A 24,390-nucleotide genomic window follows, 5' to 3' on the forward strand; every position below is an offset into this window, starting at 1 on the left:
ATCTGGAGGGCCACAGGTTCTCCACTGTTGGCCTGCAGTTGTAGGCAGGTAGTTTCAGGTCTAAATGAATGGTAATAAACCGCTTACAGGCTGTATTGTATTTATCCTATGCATGTCTACTCAGCTGGAAGTTCAATGGGACTTGCTCCCAGGTAAGCATGCATAGGTTTGTGCTCTAACTTAAATCCCATTGATTTCGATGGGTCTACTCTAAGGATGACTCATTCTGATTCCAACCCATTAGGCTTAATAAGTACTGAATTTACAGCACAATCCTACATATGTTTACTCAGAAGTAAGTACTACTGAGTTAAATGGGGCTTACCCTTAGGTAAGTGGGAATAGGATTGTAGCCTTAATAGAATACCATTCTTAATAAGCTTCATTATTGTATACTATCTCATTTTGATACACTACCTTCAGAACATTTTGTGAGAACTGTGTGTGTGTGTGTGTGTGTGTGTGTGTAGAATATGTTGCTAATATTCCTACAGAAATTGCTTTATATGGGAAATGTTCATGTACTGATTTTAATAAAGCAAATACTCCATGTATTTCTATTTCTTTATCAGTGCAATCCTAAACATATTTGCTCCGAAATCCCTCTTAGTTCAATGGGATTTATTCTCTAGTAAGTGTATTTAGGATTGCAGCCTTATTGATGTCACATCTATTTGAAAATCCTTGAGAAGGATTTTTAACAGCAACTGTACCAGAAGCTGCTTTTGAATCCCACTGCCCCCCATCCCAGTTTATATAAAGATCCCTTAGGATAGGAGGTAAAAGAATAATCATTTAGCTTCAAGCTTCTATAATATATAGGGAATGTGTAGGGATTTATTCATTGTCTAGTGTACAAACCAATTAAGCCAGAATATTTGGATGTTTAAAATCATGTCAACTCTGATCCCAAGCTACAAAATAGGATTAGGTGAAATAACTTGACCCAATTTACAGGTAAATGTGCATAGACCATGGCATCACATTACAAGGGGACTAGAATGCATCTTTCCCCCCTTAACTTTTGTGATCTACCCCTTAGAGCCTGTTTTTTGAAGGCTATGGGTGTGTGTCCGATTTGGCTAAAATTTGGGGCCCAGCATGTAGGGCTTGTGGATTTCATTAGGGGCTCTCCTACGTTTCCCCCCATAATTTGAACATTGCCCAGTCTTAAATGTTACAACAACTGTTCTGGTGGAATATCAAGGTTTGTTACATGTACCTGGCATTAGTGCATCTATTTAAAGTGATTAATACATCTATTTAAAGAACAACTCTTGGGGAAAAAAAACAACTAAAACCTGGACATGGCCAAGGAGGTAGGGCTGAGCCAAGAAGCATTCCACTGGTGGAGCCAGGGGATGGGACCCAATTCTTTTTGTTGGTTTGGGAGAATTGTTGTTATTGTTGTTCAGTCGTTAAGTTGTGTCCGACTCTTCGTGACCCCATGCACCATAGCACGCCAGGCCTTCCTGTCCTCCGCTCTCTCCCGGAGTTGGGAGAATTACCCTGCATGTTTTAGAAGGCCCAGGAGTGGAGCCTCAGCACAAAAGCACTCACCGAAATGTGCCAAGGTGGAAAGATCCAGCCTTCAGCCTTGCTCTTTGTTTTTCTAGCATGGACCCCCAGAGGAAAAAAAAAATGAATAAATTCTTGCCAGGCTGGTTGGTAACCCTACAAAACATCCAAAGTAGCTCCTTGTTAGTGCAGCAAGCCATCTATAGTTATAGCAGCTACTAACCATGTAGAAAATCTGGTAGCTTTGCACAGAGATGCACATGCCCATCCAATTCAAATGATAGATCCAAGCAATTCAATGGTGCCCAGATGAACAATGTTATGTAGATGGCCATCAGCAACTACATCTGCATCTTTATTGCCTATATTTGTTTAGGTCAGCCTTTTCCAACCAGGTGTCCTCCAGATGTTTTGGATCACAAGTCCTATAACGACCATTGGCCATGCTGGTTGGGGATGATGGGAGTTGTGGTTCCAAACACCAGGTTGGAACTACAGGTTGGGGAAAAGCACCAGGTTGGGAAAGCTGGTGTAGGCATAAGGCTTCAGCTGATTCAGTCCAATACTCTAAATGCTTTAGGGAGCAATTCTATGCTTATTTAGACAGAAAAAGTCCTACAACTTCCAGCATTCTCCAAGCTGGCTGGCTGGCTGGGGAAAGCTGGGAGTCATAGGACTTTTTGTCTATCTTAACAGACATAGGATTGTGCACTTATTGACTTAGGCTAATTTGAAAGCCAGCCTACAATAAGATTCTAACATCAGATACTGAATGTACACGCACACACACACACACACTTTTTCCTTGTTATGATTTCAGAGTACTGGCATTTATAACTTTTTAATATTTGTATATGTATATACCAGACACTTATAATAACTATTGGCCAGTTGCAAATCTCTCCTTTTTGGGCAAAGTGGTTGAATAGGTTCTGGCTGTACAGCTCCAGGCCCTCTTGGATGAAACTGATCTGATTACAATCCGGGTTCAGGCCTGGCTTTGGCTCCAAACCAAAACTGTTTTGTCACCCCAGTGGGCAATCTGGAAAGGGAGAGTGAAAAGGGGAAGTGTCGCTTCATTGGTTCTCATGATCTCTCAATTGCTTTTCTTACCATTCTATTGATCATGGTATCCTTGCAGATAACCTGGGATGGAGATAGGAGGTACTACTTTGTGATGGTTCTGTTCCTGTTGGTCAGATTATGGAAGGTTTGGGGGATTATAGTTTGGCACCATGGCACCCAATAAATGGCTAGGTGAGATTGTCAGGAGATTTAGAGAGAGGTGTCATCAGTATGGTAATAGGTCCCAAATATTTCTCCTTCTGAATCAGGTGAGACAGTACTGGGCTAGATGAGGGCTAATAAAATAAAACTTAATCCAGATAAACTCAAGTAGCTGTTAGCTGGTCTTGGGAAGAGGTATTTTGTAAATTCTGGGTGGGGTTGAAGTCCCTCTAAGGACCAGTTTTGTTGTTTTGGGGTGCTTTAGATCTGAGTGATCTTTACTATACATGCTCATGAGACTTCCATCAACCTAGTCTGGTGTACTTGTTGTGACCCATCCTAAACTGAGATAGCCTTTCTACAGTTATCCATGCTCTTGTAATATCTAGGTTAGATTACTGTATTGTGTTATATGTGGGGGCTGTTGTTGAATATGGTTCAGAAATATCATCTGGTTCAGGAGGAACCCAGCAGCCAGGCTTTTGATTGGAACTGTCCTCCTGACCATACAAAGCTGCTCTGAAAAGACCTGCACTGTATTCCAGTGCATTCCTGGGTCCAATTTAAGGTGGTGATTCAAACCCTTTAAAGCTCTAAATAGCCCGAGAGACCAAATAACCTAAAGGACCATATTCTTCTGCCTGAAGTTCACAATTTGCATCCAAGACCGTTCTCCAAGTTCTCCTGCCAGCTGAGACCAGATGGGTGGCAACCAAGGAAGATTTTTCAGTGGTGGTGCTGTTTGTGGAACGCCCCACCTCAACAAGAGAGGCACCAATCCTACTATAATTTAGGATACGAGATAGAGAACCTGTTTATTTTTAATCGTTCTTGGTAGTTTTTATATTTGTGATCTTGCTCATTATTTTAACCCTCCTCTTTAATTGATTTGCTTCTGCATTTAAGATTTAAAAGATCTTATTTATTGTCCTTGCTGCTTTATTGATTTTTTTTTCTTTTACGTAAACTGCTTTGAACAAAGCCGCCTAAGACTGTTTAAAATAAGTAAACGTACCCACTCGTTTTATTATTCTATTATGAAAAAGCTGGCAATATAGAAAGTGAAAGTGCGTTCCTAGTAATTATGCAGTTGACTCGCCCCTGGTACCAGAGTCTGACGTTGGGGAAAATGCTTCTGGTTCGTGCGTGCGGGTTCTCAGTGTAAGCATCAAATGCAGAGTCAGGCGCACCTAACTTCCATGGGTTTAGGCGCACCTAACCCCGCGTATGATCGGGCTCTCTCCTCGACCTGAACCAGACACCCTCGCCCTAGCGTCGACAGCAGCTGTTTGTCGTCTCCTCCTCTACCCCGACACCATTGCCTCGATTCTCTACAAATGGGGAACTACAACGATTCCAGCAGAGCCTGTTCTACTGTTGCCGCATGCGATGACGTAGGCACACCAGTTTGAAGGGTTTTTTAATGATTGGCTGAAGAGGCGAACTGCGCGGCGGCCCCTCGCGTGTAATTGGCTGGCGAGAAGGGAGGGAGGGGGAGTTTGGAGGCTGCGGTGGTTATGCCGGACGGGGGCAGCGCAGTTATTGTCTGAGGGATTGGGCCTCGGCGCGGGCAGAGAACCGGTGGAGGTTGGGCCGGTCAGCCTTTTAAATTCTGGTTCCTCGGGCTCTTGCCCGTTTGAACCCACCTCGCGGGGGAGGGGCGGCAAACGCCTCCTCAGCTGCTTGCGGACGAGGTCCCCGAGCCGGGTCTGTCTACGCCGCCGCCCAACGTCGCCGTCGAGAGCGGCACCGGAACAGAAGCGGATTTTTTTTTTAATTTATTTTTTTTTTAATAATCTGCGACGTATTCTGGGCCCTCGCGGGCCGGTTTCTAGTCGCTCTTTTCAGGCGCTGGCCGTTCGTTTATTTATTTTTTTTAAGGCTGGTTTTAACCAGCTCAAGCATGAATTAAATGTCCGTGGCCCTAAGCGCGAGCTAGAGGCAGGCAGGCAGGCAGGCAGGCAGGGAGGGAGAGAGAAGTGGGTGAGGGGAGGTGTTTTTGGGCGCGCGCGGCAGCCTCTTGAAGGGAGCTGTATGTGTGTGGGTGCGCGCGCGCGCGCGCGACGAAGTGAGGTGGTGGGGGCTCGCGCCGTGCGGGTGCGCGCGCGCGCGCGCTCCACGAGACAGAGTGAGGGTCTGTGTAAGGGGGGGGGGTCGTCTCGTTGTGTGAACGTGTGTGCGCGCGCATTAGCGTGAGGGGAGCCTTGGGGCTCGCTTGAGTGTGTGTGGGCGCGCGCCGGGTGGGAAGAGATCTTTCGCTGTGTAGAAGGACACCCCTCCCCCCGCGCGCCCCCCGAATCTGCGGTGCATGAGAGAAGGGTGTGAGTGTGTTTGCAGTCCTGTGCCGGTCCGGGGTGGCTTTTTTTCCATTTTCTTTTTTTTTTTTAGCCGTTTATATTTACAACTATTTATACTGAGGCGAGGGCCAAAAAAATGGCAAAATCAGGAGGAGGAGGTGGTGGTGGTGGAGGTGGTGGTGGTGGAGGAGGAGGCGGAGGCGGCGGAGGAGGCGGCAGCGGGGGTCTAACCTGGGTGGTAAGTTAACTGGTATTTTCTCTCTATTTCTTCTCTCCCCGGTATTGGTGGTTTCTTAGCAGGCCTAGCCTGAAAAGAGAGGTGGCAGGCCCCGGGGGAATAATGGAGGAGCGAAGATGCTTGTTGGGATGGAGGATGGGGACAGGGATGCTGGGAGGTAGTGAGAGGTTTGCTTTCTTGGAGAGGTGGGGGGTGAGTTGGGGATTCCAGGAAGGGGATCGAGGCAAGTGGGAGTCGTGGCTTTGGTGGCATGGGGAAGCTCACATGCAAGGTTTTGGGGAGTGTGGCCTGCAGGGTTTGCTACTTCATAGTGAAATGGGGCATGAGGCATCCACTTGTCAATACTGTGTTTGAGTACAAGCTATGGATTACATGCCTGTTTTATCTGAGTTGAGTTCCGTTAAGAAAGAGCAAAGCCCCCCTCCCATGATTATCCAGAGGGGAAGGATTCAGACAAATTGAAGGTTAGCATTGAACTAGCAGACAGAAAGGAAGCTGTTTCCATTTGGGCCAATGCAAAGTTCAAAAGTGGACAAGGATTTTCCAGTGTTCCAAAAGCTGTTGGTTTAGTGTCCTGTGGGTACATGTTTTTGTAGGTCCATCCCTATCTCCTCCTATAAAATAAGCAACTCATGACAGGATAATATTTTATATCTTGATCTAAACTATAGTAGGGTCAATCTAAACTTAGTGGGAAGGAGAGAGTTAAGTAATCCTGTCTTAAGAGAAAACTGCCTAGGTCAGGGTGTTAAAATTAGAGACTGAGAGTCCTTCTGGCCCAGTTGAAAGAAATCCCTTTTCCTCCTGGAAAGACCCCAGCAGGGAGGAGAAAGTTGAATAGATACAGTTCTCCTAGCCAATCACTAATTTACTTCTATTTCTCTTGTTCAGCAGAGAGTTCAAACTAGGGTCACTTCCTTAATGTAACTGGCAAGAAAAGGCAACACAAGCACTATAGTAGCAAATCACCAGCTTCTTTTTCAAAAAGAACTTGCTGCTGTTCTGGAGGTTAATGTACTAATAAAATATTAGACCCTAATTTCATTTGGACTCTTCATCTGAACAAAAAACTTTGCATATCTAAAAGTCTAGTTTCCTTGTAAAGGAAAGAGAGTCTTGATGTGACTGTTTCTTTCTAAAGTGATATAATAGCAGATCCTATATGTGTCCTAGAATATGTATTTATAAATAGTGGCAACCACACTTTAAAATAAGGGATACTAAGATTACTTATAGAATACTGGAATCATCACTGACATGAAACTAGGTCCATTTCAGCACCGGACTGTGTGTTTCTGTGATGAGGGCAAACTATTCCTCGTTCTTGTGGTGGTCTTTGTGAAGGAGCAATTGATGTTTGCAAAGAGCAGAACAGATATTGGTGTAAATGGCCCAGTCTGCTTTGTCAAGGAGTCAGTTGGGTCACATGAGTAGATCTATGGGCAAAGAAGGGCTTCAGCCTGCTATGGAGCCCACCTTCTCACGAGCAGATCAAGTTATGGGTAAATATGCTTGCCATTTGAAACAATGGACTGCAAGCAGTTGGTCCACTTAAAAGTAAATAGACAGAACCCAATGGGATACTTACACTTCCACCCCACCAATTATGTTGTGCAAGTGGCCCCCACTGCTTGTGCAATGACAATTTAGCGCTTCTGGGACAACCTGAAATGAGCGAGAACGCTCATTTCTGGAAGAATGCAGGTCAGCAGAGCTCACATAAGGGAGCTCCACCTTCCCGAAGCAAGCATTTCCACTAGTTTCTGGGCTTCCCCTTCCCACTAAATCTCCCTTGCATAAATGGTGGGACCCACTTGCACTACAGAATTGGCAGGACCCACTGCTTGTTGAAGGAAATCAGTGGGGTTGAAAGCACCCTGTTGGATTTTGCTCAATGCTTCCACTTTGCCTTGCAAACTAGCTAGTTTTCAGGGGACATTGTTAAAAACAATGTTTTCCAGACGCGCCTCTTTAAGAAATCAAATCTGAAAGTGGAACCTTAATCACTGGCACTATTTGGGATGATGTATACTTCACCAACTTTTCCTAGTATGTTGTGAATCACAATCTGAGCAAAATGCCTAGTATAGACACACTGGCCCAGTTCAGACAATCAAATCTCTGCCTACTATGCTGAGATATGCATGAGTTCATGCAGCTGCTTTCCTCCCCACATCTTGTGAATGGTGAAACAAGCAAGGCAGCCATAGTTAACCATAGCTTCCTCTTCCATCTGAACCAAATAACTATGGTGTCCGATGAAGCCAGCAGTTGGCTTCCTTATTCTGTCTTGTTTGGAAGTCATTAACCATAGATCCTGATTTGGACATAACAGGAAGCTATGGTTAAGCTTTGTTCGTGCAAAGGGAGAAATAAGAGTGGCTGTATATGGGTGCGTGAAGCTTGTACATATCTCAGGTTATCGCAGTTTATGAAGCTGATACACATCATGCAGTGATGTGGGGTGAAACATTTTCCAGAAAATTTTCCAGTGTTTAGTTTTTTTCTTGAAAAAATTTCCGTTTCATAAGTTTTTAGTAACAGTGAATGGATGCCAATTGCAAATACAATATTAGGGAAGCGTGGACATTTCAAAGTTGAAATTAATGTTTTTCAGGTAATTATTCCTAGCAGTTATGTTAGAGAATATGTATATGTCACTGAAATACATATATGTCTCAGTGTGAAATGAAACTAATAAGTAGTGACAGTGAAAATGAAGGTGCTCCAGCAACCTCAGTGGGACAGAATTGTTGAAACAGATGAGTGGTTGTCAGCATATCATACACAGTTCATTGGGGTTGCTAAAATTAATTAGTGTAGCCTTCCCCAATCTGTTGCTTTCCAGAAGTGTTGGACTACAACTCCCAGCATCCCCACCCAGCCATGCTCACTGAAGAATGCTGGGAGTTGTAATCAAAATACCTGGAGGACACCAGATGGAGGAAGGCTGAATTACTATATCAACAGTTTTCAGTACCTTTGGTTCTTTTTTACATTTAAACAATGTGAGGAAAATACATGCTATTGTCCTTTAATTTTTACAAGAATTTTAATAAAAATATCTGCACACTATGATATTTAAATCACATTAAGTGTGCTTTAATTTTTCCTCTCAAATATTTCAGGTCAAATACCTGTGGCATAGTGGTACAAAAAATTAATATGGGGTACTTTTTTTTAGCTTTGTTTATTTTACTTGTATTTAGTAAACATGTTAATTAAATCACTTTCTGTTGATTTTCTGATGCAAACTGAAAATTTTCTGATACAGACCAAAAAAATTCCAATCCAAATGAACCTATGCAAATTAGCCTAATTTGCATTGGAAAAATTTATTGTTCAAGATTTTCCAGGAAACCCACATCACTGCAGATACAGTCCCTGATATGAACATGCACAATATGAATGACTGAGGATTAAAATTGTTTTGTGATGCACTGTGTGTGTATTTTGTGTGTGTGTGTATAATATTTAATAGTGTGGAAGTATGAGATAATTACAACAATCCACACAAAAATAATACCTTTCCCATCAACAGATTAACAGTGCAATCCTGTGGCCCTTACACTATCTGAGGGGCCATAGTATACAGTTGATCTCCTCAGGAAAGGAGAGGGATAGGGCTGTACCAGTAGGAGTGGTCATGGATCCACCAGATCCAGTGGCCTCCCTGACCGTGCCCCTGGCAGTACAATGCCACTAGATTTGCTCAGAGGCCCATCTAGTGAAAAATGCTGTAAAGGAGGATGGAAAGGGGGAAATTGCCTCTGTTGCTCTTCCTGCTCTGCTGGCAGCAAACCGGCAGGGCATTGGATACACTCAGACTGGTAGGATTCTCTCTGAGTGATATAGGAAGCTCTTAATTTATTTTATAATTATCTGCCACCTCCACAGTTTCTGTTCTTTCTGCTCTCAGAGTGGTCTTTCAGTGCTTTACAATATCTGTATTAAAATTGTGGGTCTGCATAGATAAAAATCAGGGAGGACCATAAATACTAGATCTAGTGACTTCACTGCTGAAGAAAGATTTAGGGCACAATCCTACTGGGGTAGGTGGCCACCTCCAAACTTGGAGGCGACCACCTATCCAATGCAGGGCAGGAGAAGCACGGAGGGGATCATCCTCCTGTGCTTCAGCTGCCCTGCATTTGTGGCTAGACAGCTGATTTTGGCTGTCTAGCCGTGGGCAGTCGGAGTGCGGGAAGCAATGGCCGGACATGTTGGATGTGTTGTACTAGCATTTCTGAGTTCCCTGCCCTGGCACGCCCCCAGGAACATCCAGTTTTCGCTGCTCCTCACTCTTCCAAGCATGGGGCCGTTCTGCAGTGCCTACAAGGCAGTGCAGGAGGGGATGGAGGTCAGTTCTCAGGGAACTGACCTATGGCCGTCCAGCTGCAGACTAGCAGCCATAGGATTGCTCCCTTAATGCACAAAGGTATATTTGACAGATTCTTATTTACTGAGGACACATTTTAGGTTTTTAAATGAATGTTATGCACCATAATATTGCATTTTTCAGGATAATGGTACATAGTAGAAAGCAACAGAAACCTGTTAGTGCAAGGGTATATACAAGCAAAAGTTAGCATTTTTAGTATAATTTATGGCAAAGGGAGATTGTTAGGTGCTTTCTTAAGTCTCCCATTATAGTATTTTGATTTCAAAGTCATTAACTTTGGCTGGGTTATGCACTGTTTTTCAATCTCAACGTTGTTTGAAGTATGTGTGAAAATATGCAGGAGATACCTGCAAAAGACTGGCATTTACCTGTTCCCCATAGTCTTCAGTTTTGATCCCTTACTAATAAAACCTTAATTTTCCAGTATATCTTATGCCACAAGATTGCCCCTTCTGTCTTTTCCCACCTCCACCTTAATTCTATAGAAACTGTAACGTTGCATTCAGAATAGTACATACTAATGATGCAGTTTCTGAAAAATCTGAACCATACATCTGTTTGACTTGCATATTTTGAAAATAGGGCTTTTTGTTACGAGTGCGTGTATAATATGCCTTTTAGCAGTTTTGTATAATACCTGTAAAGCAGTAGAGTTACAATTTCTGTAATAAACAAATGTCCTTCTAAATTGTGTATAGTGGCTAAGGGTGCGATCCTGTGCATGTTTAGACAGAAAAAAGTCCTGCATCTCCCAGCATCTGTCTAAACATGTATAGGATTGTGCTCTTAATGTGTTTTGACATTAATATAGCTAAACAATACACATATAATGTGTGGGGGGGGGGCGCTGGGCTGCTGGCTGAAATATGTTCTATCCTTCAGAAACTTGTCTGAATACATTGTGAAAACTGGATAAACCATTTATTTTTATTAAAGTTTAAACTAGAAAAGATTCACACTTACTTTCCTCACTAAGGATACTGTGTGTGTATGACTTAATGATCCATATCTCCAAGGGGAGGTGCCTGCTTTAATCTCTTTCATATCTTCATCCAGGTTGCCATTTCCAGCATGTTAAAGAGCTAGGGCTAACTGGAGAGATTATACTCCTATTAGGAACATACAGGCCTTAAGTGAGCTTGAGCACCATTAACAACTTGAGCACCTTGAACAACTTTAGCTTTCCTAACACAACTATTTTGCCTTGCCACACTCAAAACACTCGAAGCTAGGGGATTTGTATACACATAAGGGTTTTAATTATGCTCCCTGTGTGAGACCTCCTTTTTTCCTTCTCTCAAGTCCAAAGTTTCTACACAGCATGCCAGCAATATGTATTGTATTAAATCAACTGTCCTCGGGTTAGAACATGATGTACCCAAAATACAGAAACGGAGCAAAAATTCATGTAGGCATAGTTGATTTGATCCATGCTGCCTCTCATAGAAGGGAAAGCCATTGTTACATCTCAGTCGGCCATTTTTGATCAGAAGCATCAAATAATGTATCCCTGCTCTGTTCGATACATGTAAGCGATATATCTGGCACAGAGACTAAGTCCAAAACTGTACCTAATTTACAGACTGATGGAACAGAGGATGCTCTAATCCACCATGGTCACTGGCAGGTGAAGATGGGCCTAATAAATTCTCCTTATGTGCTGTCATGGACTGGTAATGCCCTTTTCCACAAGTGGAAATTAAACACAACCAGGACACTTCTATTCCTTCACATGTGCATATACCACAGTTGATATCTGTGCCCAAAGATAGACTTGCATAGAAGAAATGTGTAGGGCAAAAGTATTTAAATGATTCCATAATAACATAAAACCCATGCTGGATCAGACCAAGGGTCCATCTAGTACAGCATTCCATTCACATAGTGGCCAACCAGCTGCCCACGAGAACCCTCAAGCAGGACATCAATGCAACAGTACCCTCCTGCCAAAGTTCCCCAGCAGCTGTTGTGAATAGCCATACTGGCTCTGATACTGGTGGTAGCATATAGCCATCAAGACTAGTAGCCACTGATGGCCTTATCCTCGATGAATTTTTCCAATCCCCTCTTAAAGCCATCCACATTGGTGGCTATCTCTACTTCTTGTGGCAATGCATTCCATAGTTTAATTATGTGCTGTGTGAAGAAGTACATCCTTTTATCTGTCCTGAATCTCCCACTATTCAGCTTCATGGGATGACCCCAGGTTCTAGTACTAAGAGAGGGAGAAAAATGTCCCTCTATCCACTTTCTCCATACCATGCATAATTTTGTATATCATGCCTCCCCTTACTCACTGGTTTTCAAAGCTAAGCAATCCCAGCTGTTATAACCTTTCCTCATAGGGGAGTTGCTCCAGTGATCATTTTAGTTTCCCTTTTCTGCATTTCTCCCATTTGTGATTAGTGTATTAATTGAGGAGATAATACTGAGAACGTACAGTCAGGGCCAGAAATATTGGAACAAGGATAACAGTTTTGGCAGTTGGTCTCTGTATACCACCTCATTGAGGTTGAAAGGAAACACACCCAGATGGGAGCGAAGTCAGGACTTTTAGCTGTAATTCAAGAGGTTTGACAAAAGTGGGGCACTAACCATTCAGGAAGTACAGCCAGTGGCATACACCTCCCCCAATTGTTGGTTGCTCATAAGTAATGGAATGAATGGCTGAGAAGCAGCTGCATGGCCAGGTGTGGCCTGTTTCCTGGGTGCCCCATGACCAATCAAGCAGATAAAAGGCCTGGAGGTAGTTCTGAGTGTTACATTTGCATTTGGTAGCTGTTCACTGGAACTCCCAACATGAGGTCCAAAGAGGTGTCCATGTGAGTGAAGAAGGCCATCATTAGGATGAGGAAACAAAATAAACCCCTCAGAGAGATAGCAAAAACAGTGGGAGTGGCCAATACAACAGTTTGGAACATCCTGAAAAAGAAGGAATTAACTGGCAAGCTCAGCAACAGCAAAAGGCCTGGAAGACCACGGAAGACAACTAAAATGGATGGCTGCAGAATTCTGCTCATGGTGAAGGGGAACCCTTTCACAACATCTAGCCAGGTCAAGAACACTCTTGTGGAGGTAGGCATGTCACTGTCGACATCTACAGTCAAGAGACGGCTTTATGAATGTAAATACAGAGGCTTCACAACAAGGTGCAAACCACTGGTAATGCTCAAGAACAGACAGGCCAGATTAGCCTTTGCCAGCAAACACCTAAAAAAGCCTGCCCAGTTCTGGAATAAGATTCTTTGGACTGATGAAACCAAGATTAACTTGTACCAGAATGATGGGAAGAGAAAAGTATGGAGAAGGAAAGGAACAGCTCATGATCCAAAGCTTACCACATCATCTGTCAAACAAGGTGGAGGCAGCGTAATGGCATGGGCATGTATGGCTGACAATGGAACTGGGTCACTGTTGTTTATTGATGACCTGACTGCTGATGAAAGCAGCAGGATGAATTCTGGACTGTATAGGGCTATACTTTCTGCTCAGATTCAACCGAATGCTGCCAAACTGATAGGATACCGCTTCATATTGCAGATGGATAATGACCCAAAACATACAGCAAAAACTACCCAAGAGTTTCTCCAGGCAAAGAAGTGGGATGTTCTTCAATGGCCAAGTCAGTCACCTGGTCTCAACCCAACAGAGCCTGCTTTTCACTTACTGAAGACAAGACTGAAGGCAGAAAGACCCACAAACAAGCAGCAGCTGAAGGCAGCTGCAGTAAAGGCCTGGCAAAGCATCTCAAGGGAGGAAACTCAGCATTTGGTCATATCCATGGGTTCCAAACTTGAGGCAGTCATTGACTGCAAAGGATTTTCATCCAGGTATTAAAGGCGATCCTTAAGTTTGAAAAGATGTTGGTTTGTTCCCTTACTTATGAGCCACCAATGATGGGTGTGTGTGTATGCCCCTGGCTGTGCTTCCTAAATGGTTAGTGCCCCACTTTTGTCAAACCTCTTGAATTACAGCTGAAAGTCCTGACTTCACTCCCATCTGGGTGTGTTTCTTTTCAACTTCAGTGTGGTGGTGTACAGAGGCCAACTGCCAAAACAGTTATCCTTGTTCCAATATTTCTGGCCCTGACTGTATAACTTGAGATCCTGATCTGAGTCATCTGTTCCATAGTACTTTAAGGCATGATGGTCATGTGTAGGCACCTGTGTTTCAGACCACACTACCGCTGTTGCCATGATGTTTCAGATCTTTATGAAATGTAATTGTAAACCAAGTGAGAGACTGACCCTAATTACATTTCATTTTATAATTAGCTGTTCAGATGTCATATGATACCCACAGCTTTCATTATATGCAACAAAATTAAGTGGCTCCTCTCCCTGTAGTGTTGTAAAGTGTTTGTATCATGAACTTCAGAATATAGTGGGCTGGATCTTGTTTTAGTCATACTTAGAGTAAACAGATTGAAATCAATGGGACTTCAGTTAGCAATAACTGTCTAAGTCCTTTTAATGTCAATGGGGCTACACTGACATATGACTAAAACTGCATCCAACCCGGTATGTTACATCCCAATAAAATGAGATTTCTCTAAAATTATAATTATCACTTCCCAAAATTATAATTTGGGAGCAAACCCTGGCTATTGTATCATAAACATGAGCAGAAGTCTCTCCTGTGTTCAGAGATGCCTGTTTTACAGATTACATTTTAAACCTATGCATGCTAACAGATAGGCAGCAGCTCTGTTTCATTTATTATATTTTTTTAAACCTGTACCCTATCTCATCAGAGACTTTGAGGCAGCTTAAAAAAGTATAAGCTCAGACACCACTCAAAGAAACAGCTGACCATAGCATATTAATGGAATAACATCAGCATCTGTCCCTGAGTCTCAAAAGACTGCTGAAACAACACCTTGTGTACCTTTCTAAAACTTAATAGAGATTTATAACTCTATACTTCAAGGAATAGGTTTCACAGCCTTGGGACAATGGTAGACAAGGGTCTATTATGTCTTGCCACACTTTTCTCCTTCAGATATATGATTCTATGTAGGGCCTGTGTGTGGAAGGAGTTCATGTAAGAAGAGTTGCTTCTTGGGGTATTTAGGTACTATGGGGGACTCTAAAGGTAAGAGCTAACACTTTAAATTAGGTTCCAGTAGTGGCGAAGGGGCTTGCGTAACTCAGTGAAGCCATAAGCTATGCCGTGCAGGGCCACCCAAGACGGACAGGTCATGGCAGAGAGTTCTGACAAAATGTGGTCCACTGGAGAAGGAAATGGCAACCCACTCCAGTATTCTTGCCAAGAAAACCCCATGGAACATATCACAAGGCTAAAAGATATGATGCCGGAAGATGAGCCCCTCAGGTCGGAAGGTGTCCAATATACTACTGGGGAAGAGCAGAGGGTATTTCCAAGTAGCGCCAGAAAGAGTGAAGCGGCTGGGCCAAAGCCGAAAGGACACTCAGCTGTGGATGTGTCTGGTGGTGAAAAGAAAATCCGATGCTGTAAAGAACAATATTGTTTAGGAACCTGGAATGTCAGATCAATGAATCAAGGTAAGCTGGAGGTGGTCAAACATGAGATGGCAAGATTGAACATCGACATCTTGGGAATCAGTGAACTCAAATGGACAGGCATGGGCGAATTTAATTCAGGTGACCATCATATCTACTATTGTGGGCAAGAATCCCTTAGAAGAAATGGAGGAGCACTCATAGTCAACAAAAGGGTGGGAAAAGCAGTACTGGGGTACAATCTTAAAAATGATAGAATGATCTCACTACGAATCCAAGGCAAACCATTCAACATCACAGTAATTCAAGTCTATGCCCCAACCATTGAGGCCGAAGAAGCTGAGGTTGATCGGTTCTATGAAGATCTACAACACCTTTTAGAACTAACACCAAAAAAAGATGTCCTCTTCATCATAGGGGATTGGAATGCTAAAGTAGGAAGTCAAGAAATCACTGGGATAACAGGCAGGCATGGCCTTGGTGTACAAAATGAAGCAGGACAAAAGCTAATAGAGTTTTGCCAAGAGAACACGCTGATCATAGCAAACACTCTTTTCCAACAGCACAAGAGACGACTCTACACATGGACTTCACCAGATGGTCAATATCGAAATCAGATTGATTATGTCCTTTGCAGCCAAAGATGGAGAAGCTCTATACAGTCAGTCAAAACAAGACCTGGAGCTGACTGTGGCTCAGATCATGAGCTTCTTGTTGCAAAATTTCGGCTTAAATGAAGAACGTAGGGAAAACCACTAAACCATTCAGGTATGACCTAAATCATATCCCTGATGAATATACAGTGGAGGTGAGGAATAGATTTCAGGGATTAGACCTGATAGACAGAATGCCTGAGGAACTATGGATGGAGGTCCATAACATTGTTCAGGAGGCAGCAACTCAATCCATCCCCAAGAAAAAGAAATGCAAGAAAGCCAAGTGGCTGTCTGATGAGGCTTTACAAGTAGCTGAGGAAAGAAGGGAAGTGAAAAGCAAGGGAGAAAGGGGAAGATTATCCAACTGAATGCAGATTTCCAGAGAATAGCAAGGAGAGACAAGAAGGCCTTCTTAAATGAACAATGCAAAGAAATCGAAGAAAACAACAGAATGGGAAAGACTAGAGATCTTTTCAAGAAAATCGGAGATCTCAAGGGAACGTTTTGTGCAAAGATGGGCATGATAAAGGACAAAGAAGGCAGGGACATAACAGAAGCAGATGAGATTAAGAAGAGGTGGCAAGAATACACAGAGGAACTATACAGGAAAGATCTGAATGTCCCTGATAGCCATGATAGTGCAGTCACTGAACTTGAGCCGGACATCCTCGAGAGTGAAGTCAAGTGGGCCTTAGGAAGCATTACTAACAACAAAGCTAGTGGAGATGACAGTATTCCAGCTGAGCTATTTAAAATCCTAAAAGATGATGCTGTTAAAGTGCTGCATTCAATATGCCAACAAATTTGGAACACTCAACAATGGCCGCAAGACTGGAAAAGGTCACTTTACATTCCAATTCCAAAGAAGGGCAACGCCAAAGAGTGTTCAAACTACCGCACAATTGTGCTCATTTCACATGCCAGCAAGGTGATGCTCAAAATCCTACAAGCTAGGCTTCAGCAGTATGCGAACTGACAACTACCGGAAGTACAAGCTGGGTTTCGAAGAGGCAGAGGAACTAGAGATCAAATCGCCAACATTTGCTACATCATGGAGAAAGCAAGAGAATTCCAGAAAAACGTCTATTTCTGCTTCATTGACTATGCTAAAGCCTTTGATTGTGTGGATCACAACAAACTGTGGCAAATTCTGAAAGTGATGGGAGTACCAGACCATCTTACCTGTCTCCTGAGAAACCTGTACGAGGGTCAAGAAGCAACAGTAAGAACCAGACATGGAACAACCGAGTGGTTCGAAATTGGGAAAGGAGTACGACAACGCTGCATATTGTCACCCTGCTTATTTAACTTATATGCAGAGTACATCATGAGAAATGCCAGGTTGGATGAATCACAGGTCGGAATTAAGATTGCTGGGAGAATTATCAACAACCTCCGATATGCAGACGATACCACCCTAATGGCAGAAAGTGAAGAGGATCTAAGGAGCCTCTTGTTGAGGGTGAAAGAGGAGAGTGCAAAAGCTGGTTTGAAACTCAACATTAAAAAAACTAAGATCAAGGCATCTGTCCCCATCACTTCCTGGCATATAGAAGGGGAAGAAATGGAAGCAGTGACAGATTTTACTTTCTTGGGCTCCAAGATCACCGCAGACGGTGACTGTAGCCCTGAAATTAAAAGACGCTTGCTCCTTGGGAGGAAAGCTATGGCAAACCTAGACAGCATCGTAAGAAGCAGGGAAATCACCTTACCGACAAAGGTCCGTCTAATCAAAGCTATGGTTTTCCCAGTAGTAATGAATGGCTGTGAGAGCTGGACTATAAGGAAGGCTGAGCGCTGAAGAATTGATGCTTTCGAACTGTGGTGCTGGAGAAGACTCTTATGAGTCCCCTGGACTGCAAGGAGGTCAAATCAGTCCATCCTAAAGGAAATCCACCCTGACTGCTCATTGGAAGTACAGATCCTGAAGCTGAAGCTGAAATATTTTGGCCACCTAATGCAAAGAGAAAACTCTCTGGAAAAGACCCTGATGCTGGGAAAGACTGAAGGCAAAAGGAGAAGGGGACGGCAGAGGATGAGATGGCTAGATAGCATCACCGATGCAATGAATATGAACTTGAGCACGCTCCGGGAGAGAGTGCAGGACAGGAAGGCCTGGCGTGCTATGGTCCATGGGGTCACGAAGAGTCAGGAACGACTGAACGACTGAACAACAACAACAGCACAGAAGTAGGAACATAAGTTCTAAGTGGTCCCAGTTCTCCATTCCTGCAGGTATTTTACACCCTCTGCAGTCTTTTAAAATACCTGTGCTTTCAGTGCTATCTTCAAGGAAAGCCTTGCATAGAATGTATTATAGTAATTAAGCACAGAAGTTACAGCAGCATGGATCACTGTGTACAAAGTCCTGTTTTGAAGAAGGGAGGCAGTCAGTTATACTTCGGATATAATTGGTAAAAGCTGCTCCCGCCTACTGCTTTTCAAGTAGCAAGGCCTTGATTATGTACATGTTCTAACTAGAACCTCTGATCAGTGTTTTTGCTTTAGACATGGAGGTGGTATATTGCAATCATCCATGTAGTGGCTACATTTGAAGGTGTTTCTATTTTACATTTGATATACATGCCATCTATGCTGTATGAAATGTGTTACGTTCTATATTATGAATAAGGACTACAACTGTACCACTATGGTGTTGCCTTAGCAGTTTGGCAAGTAATGGCTCTTCCCTCCCCCAATTTTTTAAATCTGGGCCGGGGAGAGATGGGTTATCTCCCAGGCTTGCTTTACCTCTTTGCACTAAGAGAAAAGTAACCATCAAATCATTGGAATAGGATCTTGCATGCCATGAAGATAGTACTGACAACACTAGTACAGGTTTGTTTGCTCTGTTATTTTGTGGTCTTAAAGTTACAGCAGTTAAGATACTGTAAGTAATACAATCAGAATGAAATAATATAAAACATGAAAATCAAATACTGTGTCTCAAGAGAATGATAAATGGTTGCCATCTAGCCTGGAAATTGCTCAGGTTTTGTTTTTTCAGAGTCCTATATAAGTCAGTTTCATAATTTGGCAGTATCCCAGGTCTTGTAAAGCTATTAATGTATTTCTTATAACGGTGTTAGTTTATTTATTTTGTCTTGCTGTTAATCTGTTTACTGATAGTTGAGGGCGGAGGTTGGGATCCCAAGATCCAAACAACTAATGGCTTTAGGTTGGCACTTACAGAACAGCTGCTCTTCACTCTCTGGTTTAGTTCAGAAGTAAAGACAATCCACAGTTTGGCACTATTTGAATTAGCCCTTTAAAAAGCCTCAGGCTTAAGTATTCTCCATGTGTGTTGCAATAATTTTATTCAGCAAACCATAATTTGCTGCTTTAGGTTAAGCAATAAACTATGATTGCTGCAAACGGAAGCTATGGAGAAGGGAATGTATGAGGCCAAGGGTCCTTAAGGCTCGTACACTGCCGTAGACTTAACCCTTTTGCTCTCTTTTGAAACTGCAAAGGCTTTCAAAAGTTTGTTTTATGGCATGGAGGGTGTGCTTTTCTTCAGAATTTTTTTTTTTTTTAAGGATCCTAGCTGGAGTCCTTAAGATAACCCAGTAGATAGGGCAATACGTAAAAGGGGCAGATTAATCCCCAGAACATAAAAGCCCTTATATCAAAACCAACAATACCGGGACATGTCAACTACACATGAAAAAGGTTCCCCTTAGGTTTGTATTGTTGTTTTATGATAACTAAATACACTGCTACTTTTCAAAGACTTTGGATAAGGCAGAACTAGAATGCTGTAGGTATTTTTTCCTAGACAAGGCTTGTTTATGGCTATAGAAACTGTATATGTACAGTTGGAGTGAATCTGTATAGTTTAGTTATCATTTCTCCTTTCATTTTAGACACTCTTTGATAATCAGAACAATGCTTCAAAAAAAGAAGAACCTGAACATATGAATAAAAATGATTCAAAGAAGATGTCTGTTGAGAGAGTTTATCAGAAAAAGACTCAACTTGAGCATATTCTTCTTCGTCCTGACACATACATTGGTTCAGTGGAACCTTTAACTCAGGTAATTTCCATTTTTCTCTTTGTTAAATGGAGTTGTCTTTAGTGTTGTCAGTGAAAATATTAAGTGATGTTTGTGTTTGTTTATTACCAGATGTCAGTCTGAAAGTATTTTTGTGTGTATACACATAAGGCAATGATATAGGCAAACAATCAGTGCTGGGGATTCAAAATAAATATATTCTATGAAAAATAATAACAGTAAATATTTCTTTACAATTCAGTAAAGTACACTTTCATTTTCTTTACATATAGCTGATGTGGGTGTTTGATGAAGATGTAGGAATGAATTGTAGAGAGGTTACGTTTGTTCCTGGCTTATACAAGATCTTTGATGAAATTCTTGGTAAGTGTATATAATGGTGATATTCTGACAGCTCTCAGCATTTGCAAAGTACTTAAAATGGAAGAATGTAAATATATGCTGGGTTTGCATACATGTAATATTAGCCAGTCATTAACCATGGTGAAGAGTTGGAAATAGACTGTGGTATTGCATGTTCCCTTTTCTCAGTGTCACACTCTCAGGTATGAATTCCTTCCACTCAGCCCTTAACTGTGGCTTGGGTTTATGTCTTCACCGATGTTAACATGGTGATTCCAACCTGAGTGTGCTTCTAATCTAGCTTTAGTACAGTTTCAAATGTTAAGGGTCGAGAGGTATGAGGAGCAAATGATTCTACAGCCTGTTCCCAATCTCTTAGGGAGCAATCCTATGTCCCCTAGACAGCGTCTGGGGGACATAAGGTTTTGGGTTTTTTTGGTTTCTGGCTCTGCAGTTGAAGACAGGGCTCAGAGCCAGGAAATGGCACCCCCTACCCCCCTCATAGCCAGTGCGGAGAGAACCTCACACCCCGCCACTCTGTGCTTGGTAAAAGGAGCACAGAAATGGGGGAAAGGAGGTGTTCCTGGGGATGGGGAGGGAAGAAACCGGGGGTGGCTGGCTTACATCTTTTCCTGTTGCTGCCCCAGCTTCCTCCCCTCCCCCTCCCTGAAGCTGCAGCTAGACAGGCAAATTGCCTGTCTAGCTAAAATGCAGCGTAAGAGGGGCAAGCCGCCTCCTTCTTTGCATAGGATACCTGTAAACCTCCGAGTTTGGAGGCCTACAAGTACCCAGGGCACAAACCATAGAATTCCACCCTTACTCACAGTTAATCATAGCTAATGGTCAGCTACATTACAGCAGTGCCACCCCCTAGAATTTTGTGTGGAGTACTAGAACTAATCAGTGGTGGTGTCTTCAATTTTACATTGGGCTGGTTTGCACAATCACACAGTCCAACATGGCTTGTTTATTTAAGCCATGGTGGGCTGCCTGTGTTGTAGTCAGCCGGCCATTTTGAATATTCTAATTGTGACCATGGGTTGTCATGTTGACCAGGTGGGGTTTGATTGTGTAAGGGTTTAGAACCCTTCCAGAATAAAAGGTGCATAGCAGGTGGGTTGAGGCTTTCCTCCTTACCCTAGATTTAAAGAACATAATTTCATTTGTCTTTATTTAATTCCAATTGTTATATAGTTTAGTTCATGTTACTGATTTTTGATTTTGTGGGCTTGAGTAGTATTTTAATGAATGTTATATCCCCTTCATGGATCACTACCTTGTTGTGGCAAAGGGGCTTGCGTAACTCAGTGAAGCCATAAGCTATGCCATGCAGGGCCAGCCAAGATGGACAGGTCATGGTAGAGAGTTCTGACAAAATGTGGTCCACTGGAGAAGGAAATGGCAACCCACTCCAGTATTCTTGCCAAGAAAACCCCATGGAACGTATCACAAGGCTAAAAGAGAGGCCCTCAGGTCGGAAGGTGTCCAATATACTACTGGGGAAGAGCAGAGGGTATTTCCAAGTAGCGCCAGAAAGAGTGAAGCGGCTGGGCCAAAGCCGAAAGGACACTCAGCTGTGGATGTGTCTGGTGGTGAAAAGAAAATCCGATGCTGTAAAGAACAATATTGTTTAGGAACCTGGAATGTCAGATCAAGGAATCAAGATAAGCTGGAGGTGGTCAAACATGAGATGGCAAGATTGAACATCGACATCTTGGGAATCAGCAAACTGAAATGGACAAGCATGGATGAATTTAATTCAGGTGACCATTATATCTACTACTGTGGGCAAGAATCCCTTAGAAGAAATGGAGTAGCACTTATAGTCAACAAAAGGGTGGGAAAAGCAGTACTGGGGTACAATCTCAAAAACGATAGAATGATCTCAGTACGAATCCAAGGCAAACCATTCAACATCACAGTAATTCAAGTCTATGCCCCAACCACTGAGGCCGAAGAAGCTGAGGTTGATCGGTTCTATGAAGACCTACAACACCTTCTAGAACTAACACCCAAAAAAGATGTCCTCTTCATCATAGGGGATTGGAATGCTAAAGTAGGAAGTCAAGAAATCACCGGGATAACAGGCAGGCATGGCCTTGGTGTACAAAATGAAGCAGGACAAAAGCTAATAGAGTTTTGCCAAGAGAACATGCTGATCATAGCAAACACTCTTTTCCAACAGCACAAGAGGTGACTCTACACATGGACGTCACCAGATGGTCAATATCGAAATCAGATTGATTATGTCCTTTGCAGCCAAAGATGGAGAAGCTCTATAAAGCAGTAAAAACGAGACCTGGAGCTGACTGTGGCTCAGATCATGAGCTGCTTCTTGCAAAATTTCAGCTTAAATTGAAGAACGTAGGGAAAACCACTAAACCATTCAGGTATGACCTAAATCATATCCCATATGAATAATCAGTGGAGGTGAGGAATAGATTTCAGGGATTAGACCTGATAGACAGAGTGCCTGAGGAACTATGGGTGGAGGTCTGTAACATTGTTCAGGAGGCAGCAACTCAATCCATCCCAAAGAAAAAGAAATGCAAGAAAGCAAAGTGGCTGTCTGGTGAGGAAGAAGATCTAAAGAGCCTCTTGTTGAGGGTGAAAGTGGAGAGTGCAAAAGCTGGTTTGAAACTCAACATTAAAAAAAACTCAGATCATGGCATCTGTCCCCATCACTTCCTGGCATATAGAAGGGGAAGAAATGGAAGCAGTGAGAGATTTTACTTTCTTGGGCTCCAAGATCACCGCAGACGGTGACTGTAGCCCTGAAATTAAAAGACGCTTGCTCCTTGGGAGGAAAGCTATGGCAAACCTAGACAGCATAGTAAGAAGCAGAGACATCACCTTGCCGACAAAGGACCGTCTAATCAAAGCTATGGTTTTCCCAGTAGCAACGTATGGCTGTGAGAGCTGGACTATAAGGAAGACTGAGCGCCGAAGAATCGATGCTTTCGAACTGTGGTGCTGGAGAAGACTCTTCGAGTCCCCTGGACTGCAAGGAGGTCAAATCAGTCCATCCTAAAGGAAATCAACCCTGAGTGCTCATTGGAAGGACAGATCCTGAAGCTGAAGCTCAAATATTTTGGCCACCTAATACAAAGAAAAAAGTCACTGGAAAAGACCCTGATGCTGGGAAAGATTGAAGGCAAAAGGAGAAGGGGGAGGCAGAGGATGAGATGGCTAGATAGCATCACTGATGCAATGAATATGAACTTGAGCACACTTCGGGAGGGAGCGCAGGACAGGAAGGCCTGGCGTGCTATGGTCCATGGGGTCATGAAGAGTCAGACACGACTGAACGACTAAACAACAACAATGTTATATTGCCAGATCCAGCAGGGCCGAGGAATTGTCTTGGAGTGAGGAATGAAGGGAGATATATATGTGTGTGATTTCCTATCAAAGGGAAGACTTTGCATTCATGTGACTGCAACAGATTTTTTTATGGAGACTGTAATCCCGTGCACACTTACCTAGAAGTAATCGCATTGAACTCAATAGAACTTATGTAGTACTCTTCCCTCCAGAATCCTGTTGAATCCACAGAGCAGAAAATTCAGTTTCAAAGACCATGTTAAAAGAATCCTTATTTGCTGTCCTAAAAACATGATATTATTGTTCCTTCTAGATGAGAACTCCATGTTTGGGGGAACATGAGAAAATGCTTTATTTTAATTTGTTAAATGTTTTACAATTGGTCTTCCATTTTTAATTTGCTTTTCAGTTGGGGTTCTCAATGCAGGGTACAACTTAAAAATGAATAATACGGTCTAAAAATAACAAAACAACAATAAAAACAGCAAAGGGACACATTTAAAACCAAAGGTATTATTTGTATTATTCAGGAAGGAACAGTAAGGTATAAAGTCATCTAAAAAGAACAACTGCTGCTTAAAACGGTCATGCTCCTGGATCTGCTGTATTGCATTGGAATGCTAGTCCTAGTACTTAAACGGGCACTATCAAAAAAGCTTGTTCAGTAGTGACCACCATCCTAATAAATTGTGGGACCATCAAGAGATTCTTAGTGCCATATCTTAAAATTAGAACATAATAAGAGCATGTTGAATCAGACCAAAGGCTTAGCTGGTCCAGCAGTCTTTCAGGCAGCTGGTTGGCCAATGTGGGACTGAATGCTAGACTAGATAGGCCTTTGGTCTGATTGAGCCTTGCTTTTCTTATGTTCTTATCTTTAAGAGTAG

The 24,390-nt window shown here is 42.7% G+C and overlaps 1 protein-coding gene across 8 annotated transcripts in view; it reads left to right on the top strand.

The window, feature by feature from the left end:
• The first annotated feature begins 3,921 nt into the window (after positions 1-3,921).
• Positions 3,922-24,390, top strand: part of TOP2B (DNA topoisomerase II beta) — a 75,728-nt gene continuing 55,259 nt past the window's right edge. For 2 of the 8 annotated variants that reach the window (XR_014792320.1, XM_084858309.1), the window contains exons 1-4: positions 4,025-4,139; positions 5,134-5,280; positions 19,688-19,858; positions 20,110-20,200. Coding sequence is in view for 7 of the 8 variants with exons in the window: in XM_084858309.1 (XP_084714435.1) it covers positions 4,083-4,139; positions 5,134-5,280; positions 19,688-19,858; positions 20,110-20,200 (466 nt within the window). In the remaining variant the exon portion in view is untranslated. Of the gene's footprint in view, positions 4,140-5,133; positions 5,281-7,733; positions 7,898-17,058; positions 19,505-19,687; positions 19,859-20,109; positions 20,201-24,390 lie in introns of those variants that run through there. The other 6 variants (XM_084858308.1, XM_084858311.1, XM_084858310.1 and 3 more) reach the window with 6 other exon arrangements.

Source organism: Heloderma suspectum, chromosome 5 (assembly GCF_057233095.1).
Source record: "Heloderma suspectum isolate Gila_16-S chromosome 5, 16-S_ref, whole genome shotgun sequence".
NCBI lineage: Eukaryota > Metazoa > Chordata > Lepidosauria > Squamata > Helodermatidae > Heloderma > Heloderma suspectum.